Source organism: Pelophylax lessonae (genome assembly GCF_965119305.1).
Source record: "Pelophylax lessonae genome assembly, chromosome: 11".
Classification (NCBI taxonomy): Eukaryota; Metazoa; Chordata; class Amphibia; order Anura; family Ranidae; genus Pelophylax; species Pelophylax lessonae.
The window spans coordinates 238497773-238510712 of NC_138778.1; the positions used below are offsets into that span (position 1 = coordinate 238497773).

Consider the following 12940-nt stretch of genomic DNA (forward strand, 5'->3'; position numbering starts at 1 on the left):
ATCTCATACAGACTACCCATCCCCCATATTATATCTCATACAGACTACCCATCCCCCATATTATATCTCATACAGACTACCCATCCCCCATATTATATCTCATACAGACTCACCATCCCCCATATTATATCTCATACAGACTACCCATCCCCCATATTATATCTCATACAGACTCACCCATCCCCCATATTATATCTCATACAGACTACCCATCCCCCATATTATATCTCATACAGACTACCCATCCCCCATATTATATCTCATACAGACTACCCATCCCCCATATTATATCTCATACAGACTCCCCATCCCCCATATTATATCTCATACAGACTACCCATCCCCCATATTATATCTCATACATACTACCCATCCCCCATATTATATCTCATACAGACTACCCATCCCCCATATTATATCTCATACATACTACCCATCCCCCATATTATATCTCATACATACTCACCCATCCCCCATATTATATCTCATACAGACTACCCATCCCCCATATTATATCTCATACATACTACCCATCCCCCATATTATATCTCATACAGACTACCCATCCCCCATATTATATCTCATACAGACTACCCATCCCCCATATTATATCTCATACAGACTACCCATCCCCCATATTATATCTCATACAGACTACCCATCCCCCATATTATATCTCATACAGACTACCCATCCCCCATATTATATCTCATACAGACTCACCATCCCCCATATTATATCTCATACAGACTACCCATCCCCCATATTATATCTCATACAGACTCACCCATCCCCCATATTATATCTCATACAGACTACCCATCCCCCATATTATATCTCATACAGACTACCCATCCCCCATATTATATCTCATACAGACTACCCATCCCCCATATTATATCTCATACATACTACCCATCCCCCATATTATATCTCATACAGACTACCCATCCCCCATATTATATCTCATACAGACTACCCATCCCCCATATTATATCTCATACAGACTACCCATCCCCCATATTATATCTCATACAGACTACCCATCCCCCATATTATATCTCATACAGACTACCCATCCCCCATATTATATCTCATACAGACTCACCATCCCCCATATTATATCTCATACAGACTACCCATCCCCCATATTATATCTCATACAGACTACCCATCCCCCATATTATATCTCATACAGACTACCCATCCCCCATATTATATCTCATACAGACTACCCATCCCCCATATTATATCTCATACAGACTCACCATCCCCCATATTATATCTCATACAGACTACCCATCCCCCATATTATATCTCATACAGACTACCCATCCCCCATATTATATCTCATACAGACTACCCATCCCCCATATTATATCTCATACAGACTACCCATCCCCCATATTATATCTCATACAGACTACCCATCCCCCATATTATATCTCATACAGACTCACCATCCCCCATATTATATCTCATACAGACTACCCATCCCCCATATTATATCTCATACATACTACCCATCCCCCATATTATATCTCATACAGACTACCCATCCCCCATATTATATCTCATACATACTACCCATCCCCCATATTATATCTCATACAGACTCACCATCCCCCATATTATATCTCATACAGACTACCCATCCCCCATATTATATCTCATACAGACTACCCATCCCCCATATTATATCTCATACAGACTCACCCATCCCCCATATTATATCTCATACAGACTACCCATCCCCCATATTATATCTCATACATACTACCCATCCCCCATATTATATCTCATACAGACTACCCATCCCCCATATTATATCTCATACAGACTCACCATCCCCCATATTATATCTCATACAGACTACCCATCCCCCATATTATATCTCATACATACTACCCATCCCCCATATTATATCTCATACAGACTACCCATCCCCCATATTATATCTCATACAGACTACCCATCCCCCATATTATATCTCATACAGACTACCCATCCCCCATATTATATCTCATACAGACTACCCATCCCCCATATTATATCTCATACAGACTACCCATCCCCCATATTATATCTCATACAGACTCACCATCCCCCATATTATATCTCATACAGACTACCCATCCCCCATATTATATCTCATACATACTACCCATCCCCCATATTATATCTCATACAGACTACCCATCCCCCATATTATATCTCATACAGACTACCCCATCCCCCATATTATATCTCATACAGACTACCCATCCCCCATATTATATCTCATACAGACTACCCATCCCCCATATTATATCTCATACAGACTACCCATCCCCCATATTATATCTCATACAGACTACCCATCCCCCATATTATATCTCATACAGACTCACCATCCCCCATATTATATCTCATACATACTACCCATCCCCCATATTATATCTCATACATACTACCCATCCCCCATATTATATCTCATACAGACTACCCATCCCCCATATTATATCTCATACATACTACCCATCCCCCATATTATATCTCATACAGACTACCCATCCCCCATATTATATCTCATACAGACTACCCATCCCCCATATTATATCTCATACAGACTACCCATCCCCCATATTATATCTCATACAGACTACCCATCCCCCATATTATATCTCATACAGACTACCCATCCCCCATATTATATCTCATACAGACTCACCATCCCCCATATTATATCTCATACAGACTACCCATCCCCCATATTATATCTCATACATACTACCCATCCCCCATATTATATCTCATACAGACTACCCATCCCCCATATTATATCTCATACAGACTACCCATCCCCCATATTATATCTCATACATACTACCCATCCCCCATATTATATCTCATACAGACTACCCATCCCCCATATTATATCTCATACAGACTACCCATCCCCCCATATTATATCTCATACAGACTCACCATCCCCCATATTATATCTCATACATACTACCCATCCCCCATATTATATCTCATACATACTACCCATCCCCCATATTATATCTCATACATACTACCCATCCCCCATATTATATCTCATACAGACTCACCATCCCCCATATTATATCTCATACAGACTCACCATCCCCCATATTATATCTCATACAGACTACCCATCCCCCATATTATATCTCATACAGACTCACCATCCCCCATATTATATCTCATACAGACTCACCATCCCCCATATTATATCTCATACATACTACCCATCCCCCATATTATATCTCATACAGACTACCCATCCCCCATATTATATCTCATACAGACTACCCATCCCCCATATTATATCTCATACAGACTACCCATCCCCCATATTATATCTCATACAGACTACCCATCCCCCATATTATATCTCATACATACTACCCATCCCCCATATTATATCTCATACAGACTACCCATCCCCCATATTATATCTCATACAGACTACCCATCCCCCATATTATATCTCATACAGACTACCCATCCCCCATATTATATCTCATACAGACTCACCATCCCCCATATTATATCTCATACAGACTACCCATCCCCCATATTATATCTCATACAGACTCACCATCCCCCATATTATATCTCATACAGACTACCCATCCCCCATATTATATCTCATACATACTACCCATCCCCCATATTATATCTCATACAGACTACCCATCCCCCATATTATATCTCATACATACTACCCATCCCCCATATTATATCTCATACAGACTACCCATCCCCCATATTATATCTCATACATACTACCCATCCCCCATATTATATCTCATACAGACTACCCATCCCCCATATTATATCTCATACAGACTACCCATCCCCCATATTATATCTCATACAGACTACCCATCCCCCATATTATATCTCATACAGACTACCCATCCCCCATATTATATCTCATACATACTACCCATCCCCCATATTATATCTCATACAGACTACCCATCCCCCATATTATATCTCATACAGACTACCCATCCCCCATATTATATCTCATACAGACTACCCATCCCCCATATTATATCTCATACAGACTCACCATCCCCCATATTATATGTCATACAGACTACCCATCCCCCATATTATATCTCATACAGACTCACCATCCCCCATATTATATCTCATACAGACTACCCATCCCCCATATTATATCTCATACAGACTACCCATCCCCCATATTATATCTCATACATACTACCCATCCCCCATATTATATCTCATACAGACTACCCATCCCCCATATTATATCTCATACATACTACCCATCCCCCATATTATATCTCATACAGACTACCCATCCCCCATATTATATCTCATACAGACTCACCATCCCCCATATTATATCTCATACAGACTACCCATCCCCCATATTATATCTCATACAGACTCACCATCCCCCATATTATATCTCATACAGACTACCCATCCCCCATATTATATCTCATACAGACTACCCATCCCCCATATTATATCTCATACAGACTACCCATCCCCCATATTATATCTCATACATACTACCCATCCCCCATATTATATCTCATACAGACTACCCATCCCCCATATTATATCTCATACATACTACCCATCCCCCATATTATATCTCATACAGACTACCCATCCCCCATATTATATCTCATACAGACTACCCATCCCCCATATTATATCTCATACAGACTACCCATCCCCCATATTATATCTCATACAGACTACCCATCCCCCATATTATATCTCATACATACTACCCATCCCCCATATTATATCTCATACAGACTACCCATCCCCCATATTATATCTCATACAGACTACCCATCCCCCATATTATATCTCATACAGACTACCCATCCCCCATATTATATCTCATACAGACTCACCATCCCCCATATTATATGTCATACAGACTACCCATCCCCCATATTATATCTCATACAGACTCACCATCCCCCATATTATATCTCATACAGACTACCCATCCCCCATATTATATCTCATACAGACTACCCATCCCCCATATTATATCTCATACATACTACCCATCCCCCATATTATATCTCATACAGACTACCCATCCCCCATATTATATCTCATACAGACTCACCATCCCCCATATTATATCTCATACAGACTACCCATCCCCCATATTATATCTCATACAGACTCACCATCCCCCATATTATATCTCATACAGACTACCCATCCCCCATATTATATCTCATACAGACTACCCATCCCCCATATTATATCTCATACAGACTACCCATCCCCCATATTATATCTCATACATACTACCCATCCCCCATATTATATCTCATACAGACTACCCATCCCCCATATTATATCTCATACATACTACCCATCCCCCATATTATATCTCATACAGACTACCCATCCCCCATATTATATCTCATACAGACTACCCATCCCCCATATTATATCTCATACAGACTACCCATCCCCCATATTATATCTCATACATACTACCCATCCCCCATATTATATCTCATACAGATTCAGCAATGTATAATGATAGGTCCATATCACACAGACCTCCTATATATTGTAACAGGAAGTCAGCTAAATCTGGGAATGTAGTCACAGGAAGGAGATACATTTCCACCTGATTTAGAAAGTCCATTAATTAATTTAGGGTGTTGGCTACAGAGCTAGCCAGCAGGAAGTTGAAAGGCCTTCACCTGTTCAGAATGAGGGAGTTAAGGCTCTATAATTTGTTCAGAGAAATTCCTATTGTTTGCTGCCTCCAGAAGCTGCATCCTGAAGCCATGTGGGCTGGGAGCAGGAGGACAGTCAGCGTGTGCCTCCCGACAGGATGTGTGGGCCTGGGAGAAGACCCCCCGGAGTGATGTGTGCCCGGGACGGTAACCAAGGGTGAATACGTCTCAAAGGTGAGAAGACGAACTGTTGATGTGAAAGAAACAAAGGACTGTGTTGCCCTGTGAAGCTATTATAAAAGGACTATTGAGTGTCCGCTGGAGGACAAGGAAGTCTGCCCGACGGTAGGTTGGAGACAGACACTTAGGCAGGTTCCAGTTGTGAGAAGGTAGCCGCCCACAGAGGCAAGGATTTATTTTCTGTTTTATTTTATTTTGGATGTTTTGCTGCATACAGCCTGGTGAAGAAAACACCATTTAATAAACCACACTGTTTGTTTGCAAGCACTTGTCGGCTACCTCTCTGGGAAAACGCACCCCCCAAGGGGTCATCCACACCCGCCACCGAGCTAATCCCTCACAATACCATATACTATATATCACACACACCTCCTATATACCATATACTATATATCACACAGACCTCCTATATACTATTTATCAGACAGGAAATAATGACTCCCCCCCCCCCCTCCCCCGTCATGTTCGCTGGGCAGTACGGTCCCTGACCATGATGACCCATTCAGGAGAATGCATTGCACAAGGTCTTGGGGTGCTGGTGAGGACTTCTGAGGGTTAAATGGGGCACTGTGTGGTGTCAGTGTGGGGTCCTGTGCATGCCTACAATCATGCAGCCTCTGCTCCTCTAGATGGCGCTCTGCACATCATCACAGTACAGACATGAAACAGGGAGTTCTGCCTGAACATTGTCTTCCTGGGCTCAGGCCTGAACATTGTCTGCCTGGCTTCAGGCCTGAACATTGTCTTCCTGGGTTCAGGCCTCAACATTGTCCTCCTGGGTTCAGGCCTGAACATTGTCCTCCTGGGTCCAGGCCTGAACATTGTCCTCCTGGGTTGAGGCCTGAACATTGTCTTCCTGGGTTCAGGCCTGAACATTGTCTTCCTGGGTTCAGGCCTGAACATTGTCCTCCTGGGTTCAGGCCTGAACATTGTCTTCCTGGGTTCAGGCCTGAACATTGTCCTCCTGGGTTCAGGCCTGAACATTGTCTTCCTGGGTTCAGGCCTGAACATTGTCTTCCTGGGTTCAGGCCTGAACATTGTCCTCCTGGGTTCAGGCCTGAACATTGTCTTCCTGGGTTCAGGCCTGAACATTGTCCTCCTGGGTTCAGGCCTGAACATTGTCTTCCTGGGTCCAGGCCTGAACATTGTCTTCCTGGGTTCAGGCCTGAACATTGTCTTCCTGGGTCCAGGCCTGAACATTGTCTGCCTGGCTTCAGGCCTGAACATTGTCCTCCTGGCTTCAGACCTGAACATTGTCCTCCTGGGTTCAGGCCTGAACATTGTCTTCCTGGGTTCAGGCCTGAACATTGTCTTCCTGGGTTCAGGCCTGAACATTGTCTTCCTGGGTCCAGGCCTCAACATTGTCCTCCTGGGTTCAGGCCTGAACATTGTCTTCCTGGGCTCAGGCCTGAACATTGTCTTCCTGGGCTCAGGCCTGAACATTGTCTTCCTGGGCTCAGGCCTGAACATTGTCTTCCTGGGTTCAGGCCTGAACATTGTCTTCCTGGGTCCAGGCCTCAACATTGTCCTCCTGGGTTCAGGCCTGAACATTGTCTTCCTGGGCTCAGGCCTGAACATTGTCTTCCTGGGCTCAGGCCTGAACATTGTCTTCCTGGGCTCAGGCCTGAACATTGTCTGCCTGGCTTCAGGCCTGAACATTGTCTTCCTGGGTTCAGGCCTCAACATTGTCCTCCTGGGTTCAGGCCTGAACATTGTCCTCCTGGGTCCAGGCCTGAACATTGTCCTCCTGGGTTGAGGCCTGAACATTGTCTTCCTGGGTTCAGACCTGAACATTGTCCTCCTGGGTTCAGGCCTGAACATTGTCTTCCTGGGTTCAGGCCTGAACATTGTCTTCCTGGGTTCAGGCCTGAACATTGTCTTCCTGGGCTCAGGCCTGAACATTGTCCTCCTGGGTTCAGGCCTGAACATTGTCTGCCTGGCTTCAGGCCTGAACATTGTCCTCCTGGCTTCAGACCTGAACATTGTCCTCCTGGGTTCAGGCCTGAACATTGTCCTCCTGGCTTCAGGCCTGAACATTGTCCTCCTGGCTTCAGACCTGAACATTGTCTGCCTGGCTTCAGGCCTGAACATTGTCTTCCTGGGTTCAGGCCTGAACATTGTCTTCCTGGGTTCAGGCCTGAACATTGTCTTCCTGGGCTCAGGCCTGAACATTGTCCTCCTGGGTTCAGGCCTGAACATTGTCTTCCTGGGTTCAGGCCTGAACATTGTCCTCCTGGGTTCAGGCCTGAACATTGTCTTCCTGGGTCCAGGCCTGAACATTGTCTTCCTGGGTTCAGGCCTGAACATTGTCTTCCTGGGTCCAGGCCTGAACATTGTCTGCCTGGCTTCAGGCCTGAACATTGTCCTCCTGGCTTCAGACCTGAACATTGTCTTCCTGGGTTCAGGCCTGAACATTGTCTTCCTGGGTCCAGGCCTCAACATTGTCCTCCTGGGTTCAGACCTGAACATTGTCTTCCTGGGCTCAGGCCTGAACATTGTCTTCCTGGGCTCAGGCCTGAACATTGTCTTCCTGGGTTCAGGCCTGAACATTGTCTTCCTGGGTTCAGGCCTGAACATTGTCTTCCTGGGTTCAGGCCTGAACATTGTCTTCCTGGGTCCAGGCCTCAACATTGTCCTCCTGGGTTCAGGCCTGAACATTGTCTTCCTGGGCTCAGGCCTGAACATTGTCTTCCTGGGCTCAGGCCTGAACATTGTCTTCCTGGGCTCAGGCCTGAACATTGTCTTCCTGGGTTCAGGCCTGAACATTGTCTTCCTGGGTCCAGGCCTCAACATTGTCCTCCTGGGTTCAGGCCTGAACATTGTCTTCCTGGGCTCAGGCCTGAACATTGTCTTCCTGGGCTCAGGCCTGAACATTGTCTTCCTGGGCTCAGGCCTGAACATTGTCTTCCTGGGTTCAGGCCTCAACATTGTCCTCCTGGGTTCAGGCCTGAACATTGTCTTCCTGGGCTCAGGCCTGAACATTGTCTTCCTGGGCTCAGGCCTGAACATTGTCCTCCTGGGTTCAGGCCTGAACATTGTCCTCCTGGGTTCAGGCCTGATCATTGTCTTCCTGGGTTCAGACCTGAACATTGTCTTCCTGGGTTCAGGCCTGATCATTGTCTTCCTGGGTTCAGGCCTGAACATTGTCTTCCTGGGTTCAGGCCTGAACATTGTCTTCCTGGGTTCAGGCCTGAACATTGTCTTCCTGGGTTCAGGCCTGATCATTGTCTTCCTGGGTTCAGGCCTGAACATTGTCTTCCTGGGTTCAGACCTGAACATTGTCTTCCTGGGTCCAGGCCTCAACATTGTCCTCCTGGGTTCAGGCCTGAACATTGTCTTCCTGGGCTCAGGCCTGAACATTGTCTTCCTGGGTCCAGGCCTCAACATTGTCTTCCTGGGCTCAGGCCTGAACATTGTCTTCCTGGGCTCAGGCCTCAACATTGTCTTCCTGGGCTCAGGCCTCAACATTGTCTTCCTGGGCTCAGGCCTGAACATTGTCTTCCTGGGCTCAGGCCTGAACATTGTCCTCCTGGGTTCAGGCCTCAACATTGTCCTCCTGGGTCCAGGCCTGAACATTGTCCTCCTGGGTTCAGGCCTGAACATTGTCCTCCTGGGTTCAGGCCTGAACATTGTCTTCCTGGGTTCAGGCCTGAACATTGTCTTCCTGGGTCCAGGCCTCAACATTGTCCTCCTGGGTTCAGGCCTGAACATTGTCTTCCTGGGCTCAGGCCTGAACATTGTCTTCCTGGGTCCAGGCCTCAACATTGTCTTCCTGGGCTCAGGCCTCAACATTGTCTTCCTGGGCTCAGGCCTGAACATTGTCTTCCTGGGCTCAGGCCTGAACATTGTCTTCCTGGGTTCAGGCCTGAACATTGTCTTCCTGGGCTCAGGCCTGAACATTGTCCTCCTGGGTTCAGGCCTCAACATTGTCCTCCTGGGTCCAGGCCTGAACATTGTCCTCCTGGGTTCAGGCCTGAACATTGTCTTCCTGGGTTCAGGCCTGATCATTGTCTGCCTGGGTTCAGGCCTCAACATTGTCTTCCTGGGCTCAGGCCTGAACATTGTCTTCCTGGGTTCAGACCTGAACATTGTCCTCCTGGGCTCAGGCCTGAACATTGTCTTCCTGGCTTCAGGCCTGAACATTGTCCTCCTGGGTTCAGGCCTGATCATTGTCTTCCTGGGTCCAGGCCTGAACATTGTCTTCCTGGGTTGAGGCCTGAACATTGTCTTCCTGGGTTCAGGCCTGATCATTGTCTTCCTGGGTTGAGGCCGCGCTCTACATTTCCTGTCATTGCTCCTCCAGGGCTGGCAGAGCTTTACTGCCTAAACCACGCCTCCATAATGAGGAAATTATCAGGAAGAGCAGCGTCAGGTATCTCCATAGTCTGTGTCCTAGAGCTGGCCGAGGGTTTTCAGGTCAGGAGAAGCAGAATGGAGCTCAGGGGATTCGGTCTTTAGAGATGGAAGAACAGACACCCAAACCCTAACCCTAAAATCCAACCCATGCCTGGGCCGGTGATAACAGGACAGATCCAAACATAGGACACTGAGGATATTATTTATGTGTGTATCCAGTTAAATGTGCTACAAACTTACAAAGTTATTGTACTTCGTCCTATTAAAGAGATACTGGAGCTACAACTTTAAGAGGCACTATGGAACCTCATGGTACCATGAAAGTCCTAAGTGCCTCTTAAAGTTGTAGCTCCAGTATCTATGTGTGTATCCAGAAGAACTGATCTCACCTGGTGGCCCTATAGGCCCTTGTTTTCCAACTGCCCCATCTTTTCCCGGAGGTCCAAGGGGTCCTTGTGGCCCAGGGGGCCCAGTCTTCCCAATTGGGCCAGGAGGACCTGGCAGGCCTGGAGGTCCTATGATAATGAGAAGGTAGGAAGAGGTAAGATGTGAGGTATGTATTAAAATTTAAAAAATTCCTCACTACAGAATTAATTTCAGTGCATAATGTGATAAAGGGTCAGGTCACCCATAAAATAAATGGTCTGAGTTAACTGTTGGCTTCTTCTATCCCCTCGTTACAATAGTGGTGAGATCCCCTCCACCATAGTTCCTACCCACCTTTTTCCAACCAACCTTGGAATTAAAAAACCCCATAACTAATCCAGCAGGGATGGTGGGAGCCCCTTGTAGTGGCTGCCTTTCAGACCTGTAAACCAGAGAGCAGAGATCTCACCAAACGCTAAACTCAACAGCAGTTTTGGGTGGGTGGTGCAGCTGGGTAGAGTAGATGTTTAACCCTAACCCCATAGATATTTCCTAATTCTCTAACTTTCTGTCTGAGTGTTGTTATGGATTATCACTATCTCTGTCAAATCTACTGTAGGCAGGGCTTTTTTTCTCAGACAATAGGTGCAGCAACTCTCCTCTTTCTGAGGTACTCCTTTTCTCTGGCCCTACAAACCTCCGAGCACCATTCCTTGGTCCCACCCCCTACCCATCTCCGAGCACCATTCCTTGGTTCCACCCCCTACCCATCTCCGAGCACCATTCCTTGGTCCCACCCCCTACCCATCTCCGAGCACCATTCCTTGGTCCCACCTCCTACCCATCTCCGAGCACCATTCCTTGGTTCCACCCCCTACCCATCTCCGAGCACCATTCCTTGGTCCCACCCCCTACCCATCTCCGAGCACCATTCCTTGGTCCCACCTCCTACCCATCTCCGAGCACCATTCCTTGGTTCCACCCCCTACCCATCTCCGAGCACCATTCCTTGGTTCCACCCCCTACCCATCTCCGAGCACCATTCCTTGGTTCCACCCCCTACCCATCTCCGAGCACCATTCCGTGGTCCCACCCTCTACCCATCTCCGAGCACCATTCCTTGGTTCCACCTCCTACCCATCTCCGAGCACCATTCCTTGGTCCCACCCCCTACCCATCTCCGAGCACCATTCCTTGGTCCCACCCCCTACCGTCTCCGAGCACCATTCCTTGGTTCCACCTCCTACCCATCTCCGAGCACCATTCCTTGGTTCCACCTTCTACCCATCTCCGAGCACCATTCCTTGGTTCCACCCCCTACCCATCTCCGAGCACCATTCCTTGGTTCCACCCCCTACCCATCTCCGAGCACCATTCCTTGGTTCCACCCCCTACCCATCTCCGAGCACCATTCCTTGGTTCCACCCCCTACCCATCTCCGAGCACCATTCCTTGGTTCCACCCCCTACCCATCTCCGAGCACCATTCCTTGGTTCCACCCCCTACCCATCTCCGAGCACCATTCCTTGGTTCCACCCCTACCCATCTCCGAGCACCATTCCTTGGTTCCACCCCCTACCCATCTCCGAGCACCATTCCTTGGTTCCACCCCCTACCCATCTCCGAGCACCATTCCTTGGTTCCACCCCCTACCCATCTCCGAGCACCATTCCTTGGTTCCACCCCCTACCCATCTCCGAGCACCATTCCTTGGTTCCACCCCCTACCCATCTCCGAGCACCATTCCTTGGTTCCACCCCCTACCCATCTCCAAGCACCATTCCTTGGTTCCACCCCCTACCCATCTCCGAGCACCATTCCTTGGTTCAACCCCTACCCATCTCCGAGCACCATTCCTTGGTTCCACCCCCTACCCATCTCCGAGCACCATTCCTTGGTTCCAACCCCTACCCATCTCCCAGCACCATTCCTTGGTTCCACCCCCTACCCATCTCCGAGCACCATTCCTTGGTTCCACCCCCTACCCATCTCCGAGCACCATTCCTTGGTTCCACCCCCTACCACCATTCCTTGATTCCATCCCCTACCCACCATCCAATACTGCCCTTTTAGACAATACAGAACCAAATATAATTTTGTGGTGCTAAGTAATTTTGTATACAATTTGGGAGTGATAACAAGAAACATAGTAAAATACATCCCCTGCAGCAGGAAACAATAGATCCTTCTAACAATGGACCACAAATCCCCCCCCCCCGGAACAATAGACTCCGGCAGCAACAACAGATCTCCCTACAGCTAGC

General features: G+C 47.2%; 1 protein-coding gene across 1 annotated transcript in view; it reads right to left on the minus strand.

Moving 5' to 3' along the window:
* Positions 1-12940, minus strand: part of LOC309567212 (EMILIN-1-like) — a 131792-nt gene that overhangs the window by 16585 nt on the left and 102267 nt on the right. Inside the window, exon 5 of the mRNA XM_082272589.1 lies at positions 10700-10825. Within this exon, the coding sequence (XP_082128715.1) occupies positions 10700-10825 (126 nt within the window). The remainder of the gene's footprint in view (positions 1-10699; positions 10826-12940) is intronic.